The sequence below is a fragment of the Corythoichthys intestinalis genome, chromosome 7, assembly GCF_030265065.1.
Source record: "Corythoichthys intestinalis isolate RoL2023-P3 chromosome 7, ASM3026506v1, whole genome shotgun sequence".
Taxonomy (NCBI): Eukaryota; Metazoa; Chordata; class Actinopteri; order Syngnathiformes; family Syngnathidae; genus Corythoichthys; species Corythoichthys intestinalis.
The window spans coordinates 50,502,118-50,520,838 of NC_080401.1; the positions used below are offsets into that span (position 1 = coordinate 50,502,118).

Sequence of the window (18,721 nt, forward strand, 5' to 3'; positions counted from 1 at the left end):
TTTTTCCCCATTCATTTTCAATGGCAAAAAAACAATGTCCCCAAATCAACAGGAAACCAAATGTCCCCAAATGACCCGATATGACCAGGCTTCTTCCCCAAATGACCTGATATGACTAGACCACGCCCCCCAGAAGTCCCCAAATGACCTGATATGACCAGGCCACGCCCCCAAATGACCTGATTTGACAAGGACACGCCCCCCAAATGTCCCCAAATGACCTGATATGACCAGGCCACGCCCCCCAAATGTTCCCAGATCAACAGGAAGTGACCCGATATTGTCCCCGAAATGTCCCCAAACCAACCTGGGCGGGGCAAAGACCCAGAGTAATTTCTCCAAAAATTGCGATTTCTAGTTGCAGATAATGTGCTGTTTTCCTACTGAGTGTGTATTATCGTCATCAACATGTTACACGCTACAATTACGTGCTTGCCTCTCAATGTTCATTTAAAATTGTTGGTAACCATTTATTTATGTATTTATTCATGGACAAAAACTTTCGAAGTTCAGACGAAAACATTTTAAGAATTGTCGACTAAAACTAGACGAAGACGAACACATTTTGAAATAACTAAAATCATTTAAAATTTTAAAACAACAATGATGTCAACTGTCATTGCATTTGTGTGTGAATTTTTCCTTTCCCTGAGGCATGTCAGTTAATGACAAAACAAGAGTGGATGCAGTTGCAACATTTTATTATTAAAGAAGGGGGGGAAAAAAACATCAAAAACATGTTTGCATGTGAGGTGGCCATTTTGTTGGTTTACTTTGGTCACAAAACGGGTCAAAGGCACTTTTTTTTTAATAATGATAGCAAGCTAAAAACACAAAAGCATTTAAAAAAAAGGTCATTATGTTAAATTTTTAAAAATAGAATCATTTTACGTCATGTGCTACCATTTAGCGCTAGCGTTGTATGTTTGGACTAGCTTAGTGATAATGGCGGGAATCGGTCTTGTGCGAGCGTGTCGTACACGTCGGAATCAAAGTTGAACAGTATATCGGTAAGATATATTTTAGCTATGGGAGGCTATGTGTAGTTTGTGTCATGATTTAAGAAATACTAACACGCGTAGTTGGTAGCGCTAGGCAGCGTCCTACGGCGTTGGCCTGATGCAAAGATAGCACTGACGATCTGCTCTATACATGAAAAAAATTCCTTAATTCATAAAAATTCTGATAAAGTGTCCATGCGATTGATGCAAGCCATGTTAGAGGCGGAATTTCCGACGTAAACAAAGAGAAAGTTGCATATTTTTTCTGCATAGGAGGAAGAATAATTCATAAAGAGGCGCTAACGCTAGGGCACGAGGCAATGTTAGCGGAATTTTCGCCCGATTTTGATCGGTAAACGCGATAAAGAAAATATTGGAATTGACGAAATTTCGTTTGCTACCACTGACGGCGAATTTGATTTTTTTTTAATCGCCGTCAATGGCAGCGTAGGTACATTTTATCATTTGCCTATTTAGAGGTCAGTGGTGGCCTTAGCGGAGAGCGCCTGGATGCGTCCGCTGTTACAGTTCTTGCACAGGACGTGTCCATCCAGAGGGTAACAGCCCTGGTTGTCGCCCTCCGACAGCAGACAGCCGCAGTCCTGTATTCAAAACACATACACGTCAAGTGGTGAATTCGCGATGTGGAGCGGTTGTGTGCTGAGTTGAGCAGGAAGTGGTTCGCACCTCACAGCGGTAGCAGTGCACGTGGAAGTCTCTATCCAGAGCCACAATGCGAACCGTCTCCTCCTGACCGGGGGCTGGCATGATGGGCTCACTGCACACGCAGCAGCGCGGCGCAAACTTCCTGTTTGTCCACAACACAAAAATATTGCGACTACTTACAACTTGTTCTACTATTACCATTTAGTTTACCCAGATTATTCCAGATCTTCTGATACCACGTCAACAAAAATATATGTAATTTTCAGGCTATTTTCGGACCGCTTTTAATTTATAACTCTTTTTCTCTATTGTTTTATACTGCTCACGTTGTGTGAGCCCCTCCTTAAGTGATCACCTTAACGTGATGGAGGGGTTTGCGTGTCCCAATGATCCTAGGAGCTATGTTGTCTGGGGGCTTTAAGCCCCTGGCAGGGTCACCCATGGCAAACAGGTCCTAGGTGAGGGGCCAGACAAAGCATGGCTCACAAGACCCCTTATGATGAAAAATACCACAGGATTTAAGTTTCCCTTGCACGGACGCGGTTTACCGGGGGCCCCCTCTAGAGCTAGGCCTGGGGGTGGGGCTCGAAGGCGAGCGTCTGGCCTTTTCCCATGGGTTCCGGCCGGGCTCAGCCCGAAAAGGCAACGTGGGTCCGCCCTCCCATGGGCTCACCACCTGTGGGAAGTGCCAAAGGGGTCGGGTGCGTAGCGATTTGGGCGGCAGCCAAAGGCGGGGGCCTTGGCGGTATGACCACCGGTTACAGAAGCTAACTCTTGGGACATGGAATATCACCACTCTGGAGGGGAAGGAGGCCGAGCGGGTGTGTGAGGCAGAGAAGTTCCAACTAGATATAGTTGGACTCTCCTCCACACACAGTTTGGGTTCTGGTACCAGACCTCTCGAGAGGGGTTGGACCCTCTTCCACTCTGGAGTTGCCCACGGGGAGAGGCGCTGAGCAGGTGTGGGCATACTCATTGCCCCCCTGGCTTGGTGCCTGTACGCTGGGGTTTACCCCAGTAGATGAGAGGGTAGCCTCCCTCTACCTTAAGGTGGGGTGATGGGTCCTGACTGTTGTTGTGCTTATGCACCAAACAGCAGTTCAGAGTACCCACCCTTTTTGGAGTCCTTGGAGGGTGTGCTGGAGAGCGCCGCCTCTGGGGACTCCCTCGTTCTGCTGGTGGACTTCAACGCTCACGTGGGTAATGACAGTGAGACCTGGAGGGGTTTGATCGGGAGGAACGGCCCCCCCGATCAGAACCCGAGCGGTGTTCTGTTATTGGTCTTCTGTGCTTGTCACGGATTGTCCATGAAGAACACTATGTTCAAACATAAGGGTGTCCATATGTGCACTTGGCACCAGGACACCCTAGGCCGCAGTTCGATGATCGACTTTGTAATCGTGTCATCGGACTTGCGGCCGCATGTTTTGGACACTCAGCTGAAGAGATGGGCGGAGCTGTCAACTGGACTCATTTATCCGTTCAATTGGCTGACATACTGACATGTGATCAGCAAAGATAGTTAGCTGTGATTGGTTCAAATGTGCATGTTTTCTGGTACAGCAAAAAAAAAAAAAAAGGTTGAATTGATGCGACAAAAAAGGGCAATTCAACATAAAATGGGTCAAAATTTTAAAAGCAAGGAAAGAGTTGAGGAGGCTTATTTATCATATTTAGTTTTATTTGCTCTGATGAGGAGGTTAAGAACATCTTAGCTGTCAACGTGCACTTTGGACTTGTATTTGTTCATTCATGTTGGCCTACTTATTCATTTTCTCATTATTTAGAAAAGTCAATGTTTGCGCCATCTTCAAAATATATTTCATTAGGCCTGCAGGTATCGATTATTTTAGTAGTAGATTAATCGATGAACTAGTTAGTTCGAATAATCGAGTAATCGGATAAGGAACATAAAAAATTAAAATACCTGACCTGAGCCTGAAACGGTATACAAAAATAAATAAATGAGGATATCACCAGTAGGTGGATGGCGAGATAGTGTAAAGCGCTTTGAGCGCCTTGAAAGGTGGAAAAGCGCTGTATAAGTATAACACCATAACACCATATATACAACAAAAGAACAATTGGCTAACTTACATAGCAAAAGTCCGCTAGTTTAAATGCGATAAAATGCCAAGTTTTTTTTTTTTTTTTTACAATGCTCTTAACAAATAGTTAAAACACATATTCCCACAAAAAATGGCTAAATATACCTTTAAATTATGAATGCATTAAAAAAAAAAAAAAACATTAGCGCAAACAAAAATTTAGCATATGTTGGTCTTAACAGGGAGCAGCTGGATTCAGCCATGTGAAATGGGGCAGACTAGAGGGCAGTGTATCCACCCAAATGATTGAAACTAAAGGCAAACACTTTCAAATCAAACCATTACAATGCCACTTTAAATAAACGAATACTCGAGGCAGGAAAATTTAATTCGAACATTTTTTTTCTAATCGAATACTCGAGTTAATCGATTAATCGTTGCAGCACTATGTTTCATTTAACTCTGCATAATATAAGTCATTTGTACTTATTTTTCTGAATGTATGTTACTTATATCTTAATTATTTAAAAAAAAAAAAAGTAAATGTTTACATTAACTTCAATTTGAATATACATCCTAAGTTCATTAGTAGTTAAAATTGAGATTTGTCATTTAGTATGTGAGGAAATGAGGGAAAATAAAAATTAGGAGATGGAGGTTGGTGTTACAACTGTTTTTGTTAACTTTTATTTTGTAAATCATTGAAAAAAATACAATTTTGAATGAAAATCAGTTCTTATATGTGTTATAGAAATAACTGCTAAAACAGTTTTCTTTGCATTTCAGTAGTTTAAGAGGTATGACCCCCAGGCCCCAAAAAATGAAAGAAAAAAAATAAAATTTCTTGCTCCGTGGCGACCTTCACGACGGGGAGTTCCGGAAAGAAATTCTAGCCACTTTCACCCCTGATGACGTATAATACATTTTTTCTGGAGTTATTTTGAGATTTAGAGGGTTTTTAAGGGTACTTAAAGGGTTCATTTTGATTTACGCGGAAATTCAGGTTATGTCGCCAGCATAGGAATGGAACTTGGTCGTCACCTGGGGGACTACTTTATTACTTTAATTACTACAACTATTAGTACTACTTTTACTTTGACTACAACTACTCGAATTGTACAACAACAACTACAAACTACTCGAAGTTCTCCACAACAACGACTACTATTAGTTACAGGATTTTTCGACATCTTTCTATTATACTACGGATACTTTATTTTCTACTTCTATCCGGAATTACTACTAGTACTACTAGCGCATTCAGTGTTGAGGCCTACTAACTTGTGGAAGTCTTGTATGCAGTGGATGTGGTTGGAGGCGTCGACGGTGAAGGGCACGCCATCAAGGCTGCGTTTGCAGACCACGCAGGTGAAGCAGTGAGGGTGGTAGGCCTTGCCCGTGGCCCTCAAGATGCGCTCCATGATGGGTTTGCTGCACATGCTGCACGTCTCCAGCGTGTTCTGAAAAACATACAATAACACACTTTAGACCACGCTTAGCCTTTGGTTTGGCTACTGTTTCAGAAAAAAAAAGTGTCAGTAATTCCCTCCTGCTCCTTTTGTGGGGTTAAGTTTCAAACCACGAAGCACCAATGAAAGAGGCGATGTAGAAATACCAAAACAGTATATGTGTTTTGTCATTCGTGTTCATATATTATAATTTAAAAAGGGTGACCATATTTTGATTTCCAAAAAAGAGGACACTTTGCGAGATACTTCACTCAAAGAAGCCTATATAACTTTGATATATTCAAAGTGTGCCTCGTCTGTCTGGATGGAAAAATTCAGTTTTATTAAAAAAAAAATATATATATATATACAGTAGGGAGAACAAGTATTTGATACACTCACAATGGGAAAACCCATTGGCAGTGTATCAAATATTTGTTCTCCCCACTGCGTATATATATATATATATATATACCGTATTGGCCCGAATATAAGACGATGTTTTTTGCACTGAAATAAGATTGAAAAAGAGGAGGTCGTCTTATAACTGCGGTCTAAAAAAAAAAAAAAAAAAAAAAAAAAACTGCGGCCTAGACATATACCCATTCACGACGCTTGATGGCGCCAGTAATCAATGAATCGAATGCTGAACGCGACTCGGGCGGCCAAAGGGAACCCCTGACACGAAGAAGAAAGTGGTAAGAAGGAAAAGAGAAGAAAATACCGGTAATAGAAGAGATAACCGAAAATGGAGAAACTTCGCGACAATTTGGAGAAAAGTGGGTCGAAGATTGGCCAGGTTAACCGGTGTTTGGCCATTCCTTACTACGCGGCGAAACGTCCTACACAATGCTCAGGGCGCTTGCATATGCATTCACACGCATGCGCACATCGGTTGGAAGCGGCGAGTACTCACTATTTTTGTTTTTATTTAGTTATTTAGAACCTTTTCACAGCCTCAAAGATACTTTTTGCATGTATTACCCTCTCATACTTTTAACCATTGTGTTTTTTTGTGTTAGCTTTGAAGCAGTTGACCACATTAGTCATGTAGCGTATTTAAATCGTCCTTATTTGACATAACTACATTTAAGTATTTTCTGCAGGCATTTCTTTAGTACGTTATTCCTGTATGCATCTAAACAAAACAAGTTTAGAGCGCACGGTAGTAATTTAGGTGTCAAATTCGACTAATGTAGGACGTTTCGCCGATGTAGGACATTTTGGCAGAACACCGGCAGCTGAGGAGAAGTTATGACGCAAACTTCAAGTTGATGGTGATAAATGAGGCGGTGTCTTCAAACAACTGCAAAGCGGCTGTGAAATATGGTGTCACAGAGTGTAATGTACGGAGATGGAGAGCTCAAAAAGATCGCCTAAAAAATGCTCAGTCAGAGAAAAGCTTTCCGTGGTCGTTTCTGTATAAAAATTAATTTGGTGTTCAAAAAGTCTTTTTTCAAACTTAAGTCTTGAAAAAGAGGGGGTCGTCTTATAATCGGGGTCGTCTTATATTCGGGCCAATACGGTATATATATATATATATATATATATATATATATATATATATATATATATATATATATTAGGGCTGTCAAACGATAAATTTTTTAATCGAGTTAATTACAGTTTAAAAATTAATTAATCGTAATTAATCTCAATTAATCGCAATTCAAACCATCTATAAAATATGCCATATTTTTCTGTAAATTATTGTTGGAATGGAAAGATAAGGCACAAGATGGATATATACATTCAACATACGTTACATAAGGACTGTATTTGTTTATTATAACAATAAATCAACAAGATGGCATTAACATTATTAACACTCTGTTAAAGCAATCCATGCATAGAAAGACTTGTAGTTCTTTAAAGAAAAATGTTAGTACAAGTTATAGAAATTTTATATTAAAACTCCTCTTAATGTTTTCGTTTTAATAAAATTTGTAAAATTTTCAATCAAAAAATAAACTTGTAGCTCACCATTGCTGATGTCAATAATTACTTACACAATGCTCATTGGTGCTGAAGCCTATAAAATCAGTCGCACCCAAGCGCCAGCAGAGGGCGGCAAAACTCCATAAAACACATTTAACAAGTGAGCGTTTCACTGTACCGTCATTTAAATGTGTCTGAGCGGGGCATCTGCGTTAATTGCGTCAAATATTTTAACGTGATTGATTAAAAAAATTAATTAACGCCCGTTAACGTGATAATTTTGACAGCCCACAACCAAAAATAGGCACTTGCCCTAAACTTTTCTTGAATGACGTGTATATATATATATATATATATATATATATATATATATATATTAGGGCTGTCAAAATTATCGCGTTAACGCGCAGTAATTAATTTCTTAAAATTAATCACGTTAAAATATTTGACGCAATTAACGCACATGTCCCGCTCAGACAGTATTCTGCCTTTTGATAAGTTTTACAGCAAGGCTTTTTGTGCTGTCTAACAGCGAACTCTTGTGGTCGCTTTGCGACATGTTTTATTGTTGCCTTGCCAGTTCAATATGGCTGGAGGACGTCTCGGGCTGACACCTACGTTGTAATGTTGTGCTTATATGATCCTTGGACAAGATTTGTCCGTAAGTATGGTTGTTGTAAAGAATGTACATATTATGTTAGTAAGCGAAATGTTATATTTTTTGTATGAGACGCTTTTTGTTTATGTTTAGTGAACCTGTATAGCGTGCTAAGCTAACGTTGTTGCTAATACAATGCTTGTGTACTTATTTTATGTAGTTTTACGACGGTCTAAAGAGGACAATGGTTTGAGGCCATTTTATTAATAAATCAGATGAAAAAGAAAGAAGTCTGATTATTATGGCGTCTTTCACTAGCTGTCTAGCTTTGGAAAAAGTAGACGCTTCAGAGTGAGGACAGCATAGACAGATTTAAATGACAGTAGAGTGAAATGCCCACTACAGTCCTTATGTACCGTATGTTGAATGTATATATCCATCTTTTGTCTTATCTTTCCATTCCAACAATTTATTTTACAGGAAATATAAATGATTTACAGAAAAATATGGCATATTTTATAAATGGTTTGAATTGCGATTAATTGCGATTAATTACGATTAATTAATTTTTAAGCTGCAATTAACTCGATTAAAAATTTTAATCGTTTGACAGCCCTAATATATATAGCCATATAGGATATAACCAAAGAAACAAATTTAAATTCTTACTCAACAGGCTTTATTATTCCTAAAAAATAATCGAACAATAAAAACACACACACAAAAAAAAAATGGAATTAAATAATGATAAATAATAATATGATTGAAATTTAGTCCAGTCAATACATACAGTACATACATTACATACAATACACACACAGTAGGTTATGTACCAACTAAATTGTTTTATAATTTACTATCACAAGAATTGCCGATGAAAAAATTGTTATTCCCACTCATTCAATTTTCTAGATTGCACGCTAAACAATAACCAAAATAAACTGACATATGATTCAACCAGCATGTTTCCAAATACGAGCAGTTTAAAACTACATTTCCCATAATTCCTAGTGCAGCTTAGCTCACTGACAGCTACCCTATTAGCATGCACCGATAGCCAAGATAAGATCAAACATTGCTATAAAAGTTTACGATCATCGGCAGCGCAACGATGCGACACCAAACGGGATTTTACAGATCACACCAATACAAAGCTCCGACAGAAGAAGTTTAGCAAGTGTACATACCGATAGCATGTGAGCTCCTGTCGTGACGAAGGTTTGTTTGTGAATGTGAATTGACAGTTGACGCCATGATAAAGCCAGTCTGAGAATACGCAACTTTCTTTCCAAAGTAGAATAAAGGTATTTTCGTCTTAATTACTCTTTCGGGCAATTGAGCATTTGATTATACAGTATATAGTATGTATTGATCGTGATAAAAGTCTTAACAACTGGGCAGGCTCTCTGGGAACACGTCACAGGCAGCACAGTACCGTAGTATTCTGTGCAAAGCATCAGTCAATTTCAACACACGCTAATTGATCCCGTGAAAAATAATAAAAAAACGGACAGTTTCATGAATTCATAAAACCCCGCCGGACGCCCCGGACAGGATTTGAAAAGTGGACATGTCCGGGCAAGAGGAAGTTTGGTCACACTAATTAAAATAACCTGTAAAATCACATATTAAGGAACGGAATTTAAATATAGGGGAACACTGCATTCTGGGGAAGAAAAGCAATCTTTCAGTTTTTTTGGTCAAGTTGCTTGAAAACTAAAAAGTAGAGTAGGCTGTTCCAACCCCCCCCCCCCCCCCCCCCCCAAAAAAAAAAGGTTTTCAAAACAAATTTTTCATGAAAAAAAATATTTTGAAACGCACAAACCACGAATGTGCTGAAGCAGAGCCTTTTCACTTAAGTTTCTTGTCTGCATTAATGGAAAAAAGTGTGTGGGGTTCCAACATTTCAAAACAAAACAATTTTAAAAGAAAAATCTTTTGGAATGTACAGTCCAGCAAAGCGTATCAATCAGTGATCTTCATCAGAAATGAGTTCTGCATTTTTTCCATCATGAGTTCCCAAATAAATTCTTTTGAAAATGGATTATTGATTTTTTTGCCCAAGACTCAGAAGTAAGCTATTTCATCTTACCAAAATAACATTATTTAAAAAACAAAAGTGCAACATCGTACTGTATTTTTTTTTTAACGCAAGCATAGGAAATTTAACAATCTTAATTAGTAGTCTGCATGTTATAAATAAATAAAATTACCCCCTCCAAAAAAACAAAAAACAAAAAAACAACAGAGTACAGTATGTAATGCATTTAATTTTTGAAAGGCAATCAATCATCTTTACAGCAAGTCTATGCACTGCATTCATTAATCAAGTGATTTTCAAAATACATGTTGTTTTGGACGCTCTAGTAGATTTTTGAATTTGCGAAAGAAGCCAGTTGAACTTGTTTTTTTGCACTGGTGTGTCCTCACATTGCCTGGCATCGCTGCCGATGCCCTCAGCGGCTGACTGGAGAGCGAGAGCGGTGGTAAATATTTCCACTTTGTGATGACTGCAGGCTTTCTCCCGCCAGGACACTTGGGCAGACGGCGGGGGAGATGAGTGGGGGCGGAGGTCTGAGGGAGCTTTGCTTCTGTCGCTTCAGTGGCAGCTCTCCCATTTATTCTCCCCTTACAGTCAGCCATGCCTATTCCTGGTGGGTTAGGAATCAAGACATGCTGTACCCTGACACACCCTTAGAAGCTTCAGCCAGTATCTTGACAAGGTCTTTAGCTTCTGTTCTTGGCTTGAGATCTACATTTCGAATCAAACTACGCTCATCGTTGGGACACAGACACATATCTTTCTAGAGCACTGGTGTCAATTTCAAGGCTCAGGGACAAGATTTGGCCTTCGAAACTAAATCATGTGCGTCGACTTAAAGCACCACAAAGTAGCTTTTCAGACCTTTATAAGTAGGGTTGTTCTGATCATGTTTTTTTGCTCCCGATCCGATCGTTTTAGTTTGAGTATCTGCCGATCCCGATATTTCCCGATCCGACTGCTTTTTTTTTTTTTTTGCTCCTGATTCAATTCCAATCATTCCCGATAATTTTTCCCGATCATATACATTTTGGCAATGCATTAAGAAAAAAATGAATAACACTCGGACGAATATATACATTCAACATACAGTACATAAGTACTGTATTTGTACATTATGACAATGAATCCTCAAGATGGCATTTACATTACTAACATTCTTTCTGTGAGAGGGATCCACGGATAGAAAGACTTGTAATTCTTAAAGGATAAATGTGACTTTGTATATTGTGACTAAATATTGCCATCTAGTGTATTTGTTGAGCTTTCAGTAAATGATACTGTAGCCATTTAACTGTTCTGCCCAAATGCATGATGGGAAGTGCAACCATGACTGTGCGTAGTGGCACCAATTGATATATCTTCTCTGCGTTGGGAAGTAACATAGGGCGTTAAGGAAAAGATCAACCTCTACCGTTCTTCCCCACATTGCTTCCTACGATATTTCTTATTGTTGAGAGAGGGATTTTAAGGCTTTAGCCAATTAAAAAGAGGCTCCAAAGACTGCTAAAATTATCTCTACTCATTTTACATTGCTTGTTAGCTCTATATATAAGTAAAACAGCGCCATTATAGATTGAACGCGACAATGCGTGAGTGGGTCGTGCAGCGCATGAGTTAATTGCATTAAATATTGTAACGTGATTAATTAAAAAAAAAATTAATTACCGCCGTTTATGAGATAAATTTGATAGCCCTACTTTAAGCCAAAACTAAAGACTGGATGAATGTAAGACATTTTGTCTGCAACGTTAAATACAATTAGAAAACGATTTAATTAAAAAAATATATATATATATATTAAAAAAAGGCATGTCCGATATTTTTTTGCCGATTCCGATACTTTGAAAATGACGTGATGGGACCCATCTTTAATAAAAACGGAAAGAAAGATTATAAAGACGGAAGAAGAACGGCGAAGACGCTTTCACGCAAATCCTGCAAATATGGCAGGGCAACAAAAGAGACAAAAAGTTTTGTCTGAGGAAGAAAAAAGAAGGCGGGCTTTTATTTGCTGGCGTGACGCCAAGCTTCCCACCCACGTCAACCGAACTCGCCAGCGCTGACGACTAGGGCGTAGGTTTGGTCTCAACATTGGTAGGGACAATATTACCGTAATGCACATAATGCAAACAATGATCCAAACAAGGGACGGCTAGCTTGACTTTGTTGTTCCTTGTAGAGGCTGGCCTGACCGCAGTAGTTTTTTGCAGGTTATTATGCAGGCAATTTAATTTCTGTAGTCTTCAACAAAAGCTGAAAAAAAACAGAAATCTAAGAATAGGTAATGTTTTTCCCATATCAAATGAAAATGAATAATATTTTTTAAGAACAAATGTAAATAAATAAAAAATCTAAAAGACTTGCTATTTGGATGCTATAAAAAGAGATAGTGGGGAAAGATAATTTTTTTGGTCAATAATGTCTCCAAATGATTAAACGACAATGAAAATAGTTGTTGATTCATTTGCTAATAATTCATTAGCTGTCGATTAGCTGCTTGTGGCAGCCTTACTTGGCAGATGGCGTATACAGTCCCTGACAAAAGTCTTGTCGCTTATCCATTTTGTAGAAACAATTTCTAATAACCTGACTTTTAATGATTCAATTGGTTTCAGAAATGGCTCATATGAAAGCTAAGACCCTCCCAAATGATGTTGAATGTACAAAAATATATATTTGTTTCACTGAAAAAAGATGATCATTTATTGAAGACATAAAGGTCAAATTTTGGCAAGACAAAAGTTTTGTCGCCTCGCCTACAGAAAGTAGTGTGAAAATTAAAACAAAAAATGTACTTCAAATACAAAAATATGTTACATGACATAAGCAAATTAAGTAGTACATAACATAAGCGAATTAAGTAGTAGTGCTGTGAGATCCAAATTTAATATTTTGTATGACTTCCATGGGCTTGAAGGACTGCATCCATGCGGTTCGGCAAGGATTCATAAAATTTATTGATGAAGTCATCAGGAATATCAAAGAAAGCAGTCTTGCATGCCTCCCAGAGTTCATCGACATTCTTGGGTTTCGTCTTCCATGCTTCCTCTTTCATACCACCCCAGACATGCTCAATAATGTTCATGTCCGGTGACTGGGCTGGCCAGTCCTGGAGGATCTTGATCTTCTTTGCCGAGAGGAACTTTGAGGTAGAGATTGATGTATGCGATTGAGCACCATCCTGCTGCAGAATTTGTCCCTTTTTATGGTTAGGAATGTAAGAAGCAGTTAAGATTTGTTGATATTTCAGACTATTTATGTTGCCTTCCACCCTGCAGATCTCTTGCACACCCTCATACTGGATGTAACCTCAGACCATGATTTTGCCACCACCAAACTTGACTGTTTTCTGAGTGAATCTCGGATCAATGCAGGCTCCAGTAGGTCTCCTGCAATATTTGCGGTGACTGTGGTGTAATTCAATGGAAGATTCATCTGAAGTTTGGAGGTGGCAAAATCATGGTCTGGGGTTACATCCAGTATTGGGGTGTGCGAGAGATCTGCAGGGTGGAAGGCAACATAAATAGTCTGAAATATCAACAAATCTTAGATGCCTCTTACATTCCTAATCATAAAAAGGGACAAATTCTGCAGCAGGATGGTGCTCCATCGCATACTTCAATCTCTACCTCAAAGTTCCTCAAGGCAAGACTTCATCAATAAATTGTATGAATCCTTGTCAAACCGCACCGATGCAGTCCTTCAAGCCCATGGAAGTCATACAAAATATTAAATTTGGATTTCACAGCACCACAATTGAATTCGCTTATGTTATGTGTAACATATTTTTGTATTTGAAGTACGTTTTTTGTTCAATTTTCATACTAATTTCTGTAGGCGACAAAACTTTTTTCTTGCCAAAATTTGACCTTTATGTCTTCATGAAATGATAAATCTTTTTTCAGTGAAACAAATATATTTTTGTGCATTCAACACTCTTTGGGAGGGTCTTGGCTTTTATATGAGCCATTTCTGAAACCAACTGAATAATCAAAAGTCAGGTAATTAGCAATTGTTTCTACAACATGGATAAGCGACAAGACTTTTGTCAGGGACTGTATACATGTGCATAGACTTCATAACCTATGTATGTAGACCTAGGTTACGAGGTCGATGACTTGTGTATAATTGGTTAAACAGATGAATGTGCCACCTCCAGGTAAATGGATATTGCACCCAAGGATGATCCAGACTTGTGAATGTCAGCAATTCTTTTCCTGACGTCTCGAATTTTGACTCAAAATAGTCAAACACGTCCAAAGACATGACATCATCATCTTGGCTTTCCCAAATCTTATTTTCTTGAAGACAAAATAGTCATATTGCAGGTAAATTTCCTATTTTAAAAGTTTTGAAAATGATCACTTCAATCCCTTCCAGTCAAAATGGATTGGACGTCTAGCGCTGTCAATTGCAGCTAATAAATAACTTGCATTTCCATCATGTTAACAGATTTGTGTTACAAATGTGGTGACAGAACACCACTATATTCCCCTCTGTGTATTTCCTGGATCTGTCCTCTACCGTAGCTGTTTCGCACGCTCGGCCGGGCTAAAGCGCACACGCTTCAGCTCCCTCCGAACCCGGCCGCCCCCCATCTTCTCGTTTCAATGTTTCCAAACACGGTCGTGGGCGTGTGGGCCAACACGGCGCAGAGCCACGCGCCGCCGGGCCCCCTAGTGTGGCGCGGTCGCCGGCGTGTGCGCTGACATTCCGCGTCCGCGTGCTAATGAGCGCTTGAGCGTAATGCGCGGGGGCCGAGGCTAGCGTGTATGGTCACGCGGTGTCACACCTCAGCTTTTTTACCAGGGTCAACGACACCATGAGGACATGACATTTGTTTTAGGGTCATTCCAGAATCGGAGGACATTTTTTACATATCACGCTTCAAATTTTAAATAATCCACAAAATATTCAAACGCGCAGTTTCCGAGTAAATTGATTTGTCCTCAGACCAAATTTTGAAACAGCTAAGACAAAAGAATGCTTGAAACTAGTTTTAAATGACCAAATAAATCTGGATTAGCCCCTAAAATGCCATTTTCTCTTGTCCCATCGCATCTTATGACCAAAATGGAATCTCAAATCCAACAATTGATATGAAATTTCCTATTTTGGTTTTTTTTTTTTGTTTCAGTGTCGTCGGTTGTAACTTGTGGAACATGTTTTAATTTGGGTTGTTCCAATCATGTTTTTTTGCTCCCGATCCGATCGTTTTAGTTTGAGTATCTGCCGATCCCGATATTTCCCGATCTGATTGCTTTTTTTTTTTGCTCCCGATTCAGTTCCAATCATTCCCGATAATTTTTCCCGATCATATACATTTTGGCAATGCATTAAGAAAAAATTGAATAAAACTCGGACAAATATATACATTCAACATACAGTACATAAGTACTATATTTGTTTATTATGACAATAAATCCTCAAGATGGCATTTACATTATTAACATTCTTTCTGTGAGAGAGATCCACGGATAGTAAGACTTGTGACTTTGTATATTGTGACTAAATATTGCCATCTAGTGTATTTGTTGAGCTTTCAGTAAATGATACTGTAGGCATGCCCAAATGCATGATGGGAAGTGGAACCATGACTGTGCGTAGTGCTACCAGTTGATATATCTTCTCTGCGTTGGGAAATAATATAAGGTGTTAAGAAAAAGATTATTGGCTACCTTGCTTCCAAACATTGATTCCCATGGTATTTCTAATTGTAGGGAGAGGGATTGTAAGGCTTTAGCCAATTAAAAAAAGGCTCCAAAGGCTGCCAAAATTCACTCTACTCATTTGACACTGCCTTTTATCCCTCTATATAGGTGAAACGGCGCCATTACAGATTGAGCGCGACAATGCGTGGGTGGGTCGTGCAGCGCATACATTCATTGCGTTAAATATTTTAACGTGATACATTTAAAAAAAAAATTAATTACTGCCGTTATCGGGATAAATTTGATAACCCTACCTTAAGCCTAAACTAAAGACTCTGGATGAGTGTAACATATTATGTTTGTAACGTTAAATACAATTAGAAAACGGTTTAATTAAAAAGTATATATATATATATATATATATATTTAAAAAAAGGCATGGCCGATATTTTTTTGCCGATTCCAATACTTTGAAAATGACATGATCGATCGATCGGGACATCTCTAGTTTTAATAAATATATTTCAAATAATAAATACTATTTGTCCAACGTGTGTCCTACATCTTTCACGCAACTCTCTTAGCATGACCTTTTTATCATAGTACAAAAGGAAGCAGTTAATCACATTATACACTAAACTTGACATCATCGGTTTTCCAGAAGAATGTCCTGAGAATTCATGTTTTTGCATTGTTTGAATTTCTTACTCTACTTCATGCAACCAAGACATTTTTTCTTGACTTAACTCCATAATTTGTCCTATTGATCAGAAGTAACAGCTAGCGTCAACACCTGAGAAATTACTATGTTTTTTTTTTATTATTATTATTATCTTTTTTTTTTTTTACAAATAATTTAAAGTTGATCCTTTTTATCAGCATTAACATGTCGGCTAAACAGCTAACTTCCGCTCGTCAGATTTTTTTTTTCCCCTCAACTTATTCATGTAAGTAAGTTCGTCCTCTTGATCCGCAGTCACCGCTTACTAAAAGCAAGCAACTCCTGAGAAATTATTTTACATTTTTCTCAATTTATGTAAGTTTGTCCTTTTGATGAGTAGTAACAGCTAGCTAAACGCTAGCTTCTAAACTGGAGGAATTACTATTTTAAAAAATCTCTAATGATTTACCGAAGTATGTCCTTTTGGTCAGACGTTACAGCTAGCTTTCACCACTGAGACTGTTTTGAATTCCTAACTTATTAAGCTAAGTTTGTCCTTTTAACTCATTTGCTCCAAAAAACGTATAAATAAGTTCTATTTTTAATTGTTTCAGTGTCCCAAAGACGTATTTATACGTCTTTTAAGTTATTATTTTTTTTCACAAGAGACATCTCTAGGTGCTGATTCAACTTAGCTCCAAAGCACAATGCTGAAAATCCATTTTAAAGCAATAAAACTGGCCACTGGAGGGCAGTAGCGCATTTGGTAAGACCCGCAACCCGATTCAACGGAACAAACGGCCGGGCGGAAGACGACCGAATTGATGTCCAGGATGCCAGGCGGCGGACGACCGAGCAGAACAACCGGGAAGACGCCCGGGATGCCGGCGCTGGACGACCGAGCAGAATGATCGGGACCAGAAGTGCAGCGGACGATGCCGTTGAGTCTGTACTGCTCGCTGCGTGCTTGGCCGCTCGCGTCCCCCCACCCTCCAGTGTCCCGCGACTCAGCCAGAAAACGCGCACGGCCAAAGCAGTTCCCTGCTAGGAACACAAGTTCCCCAGGCGAACTCCGCCACGAGGCAGTGGTCACCACAAAAGACTAAAAAAAATCCATCTTGATGAGACAGGCGGCGATGAGGGAAAAGTTCACCCCGGCTGTCGCGGCCACAACAGCGTCATCTCTCAGTTAGTTATGTGTAAATAAATCGTTACTTTGCTATTAAAAGCTATATTTGTCTTGTTGTTTCTGTTATTTTGTAAAAGGTAAACATTATTCAGATGTTTGGGATGTAACTAAAGCAAAAAATAGCTGTGTTAAAGTCAAAGTTATGTTTGAAATGTATGCGTTTACAAAAAGCTCAATTTCTCTGTTTTTTCATCAGAAATTGGAAAATTGCTCAAACTAAGCTATTTTCTAATGCTGATTTCTAAAGAATGGAAAAAGATATGAACTAACTTTTTTTCCTGCTGGAAGAAAAGAGTCTAATCTTTCTTTTGGTGGGTTCCATGTTTATATAGCAACAGAACAGAATTATCTGTGGGCCTTGCAAAATCAGTCAAAATCCAGTAAAACGACCGGTATTATTGCTTCTTCCTCTACGCACGTGACGTCAGCGCATTGTCCCGCGTTAAAAATAGTCCGGGCAAAAGGTGATGCTTAGAGCTGGCAAAATGAAACAATTCCTCGAGGCAAATAAAATTACTCGGATCAGTTTTTAAACTCGAGTTGCTCGAGTATTCGTTTCAGCTCTACTGTAAATCATGTAATAAAAATTTTAAAAATAATCTGTAAGATGAGCTAATCGAGCCTTGGATAGTTTATTACTTATAATTAGAGTTGCCAACTGCCTGGGAAAAAAAAAAAATAGTATGATTATTACAACCCCTAGCAAAAAGTATGGAATCACCAGTTTTGGACGAGCACTCACTCAGACATTTTATCATGTAGAACAAACACAGATAAAGTTAGTTCAAAAGTGCAACTCTTTAGCATTCAGAAACACTAAAAGAAATGAATAAAAACATTGTGGTGGTAAAAGTCTGATGTTTTCTTCAGGAAGTCATCTTTGTAAATCTCACTGGAACGAGGTCATGCTGGAACCTTGTCTAATGCAGATTCTTGACTCTTGACAAGGCGATGATGCTGGAACTTTTGTTTGGTGCTGTTCCAGTGAGATTTACAAAGACGACTGCCTGAAGAAAACATCAGAATTCCCTCAGTCCTTGATGATATGGGGCTGCATGTCAGACAAAGGCACTGGGGAGATGGCTGTAGTTAAATCTTCAGTAATGCACAAATTTACATTGAAATTTTAGACAGCTTCAATTGAAAAATATGTGATTTTCCAAGATGACAATGCATCATGCCACAGAGCTAAAACTGTTAAAGCATTCCTTGGAGAAAGACTAATCCAGTCAATGTCATGGCCTGCAAATAGCCCAGATCTCAACCCTATTGAAAACCTGTGGTTGAAATCGAAAAAAAAAAAAGGTCCACAGCAAGGCTCCGGCCTGCAAGGATGATCTGGCAACTGCAATCAAAGAGAGTTGTCACCAAATTAATGAAGAATAATCAACAAGTCCATTCCTCAGAGACTGCAAGCTGTCATAAAATCCAGAGGTGGTGCTACTAAATACGAGAGATGTGTTTTGTTATTTCTTTG

General features: G+C 38.8%; 1 protein-coding gene across 6 annotated transcripts in view; it reads right to left on the reverse strand.

Annotated features, from left to right (window-relative positions):
* Window positions 1-214: 214 nt before the first annotated feature.
* The window catches only part of lpp (LIM domain containing preferred translocation partner in lipoma), a 418,112-nt gene continuing 399,605 nt past the window's right edge, over window positions 215-18,721 (reverse strand). For 3 of the 6 annotated variants that reach the window (XM_057840237.1, XM_057840239.1, XM_057840238.1), the window contains exons 9-11: window positions 4,997-5,175; window positions 1,689-1,809; window positions 218-1,603 (exon numbers count right to left, since the gene is read on the reverse strand). In XM_057840237.1, the coding sequence (XP_057696220.1) occupies window positions 1,475-1,603; window positions 1,689-1,809; window positions 4,997-5,175 (429 nt within the window). In that variant the 3' untranslated portion in view covers window positions 218-1,474. Of the gene's footprint in view, window positions 1,604-1,688; window positions 1,810-4,996; window positions 5,176-18,721 lie in introns of all 6 variants that reach the window. The other 3 variants (XM_057840235.1, XM_057840236.1, XM_057840241.1) reach the window with 2 other exon arrangements.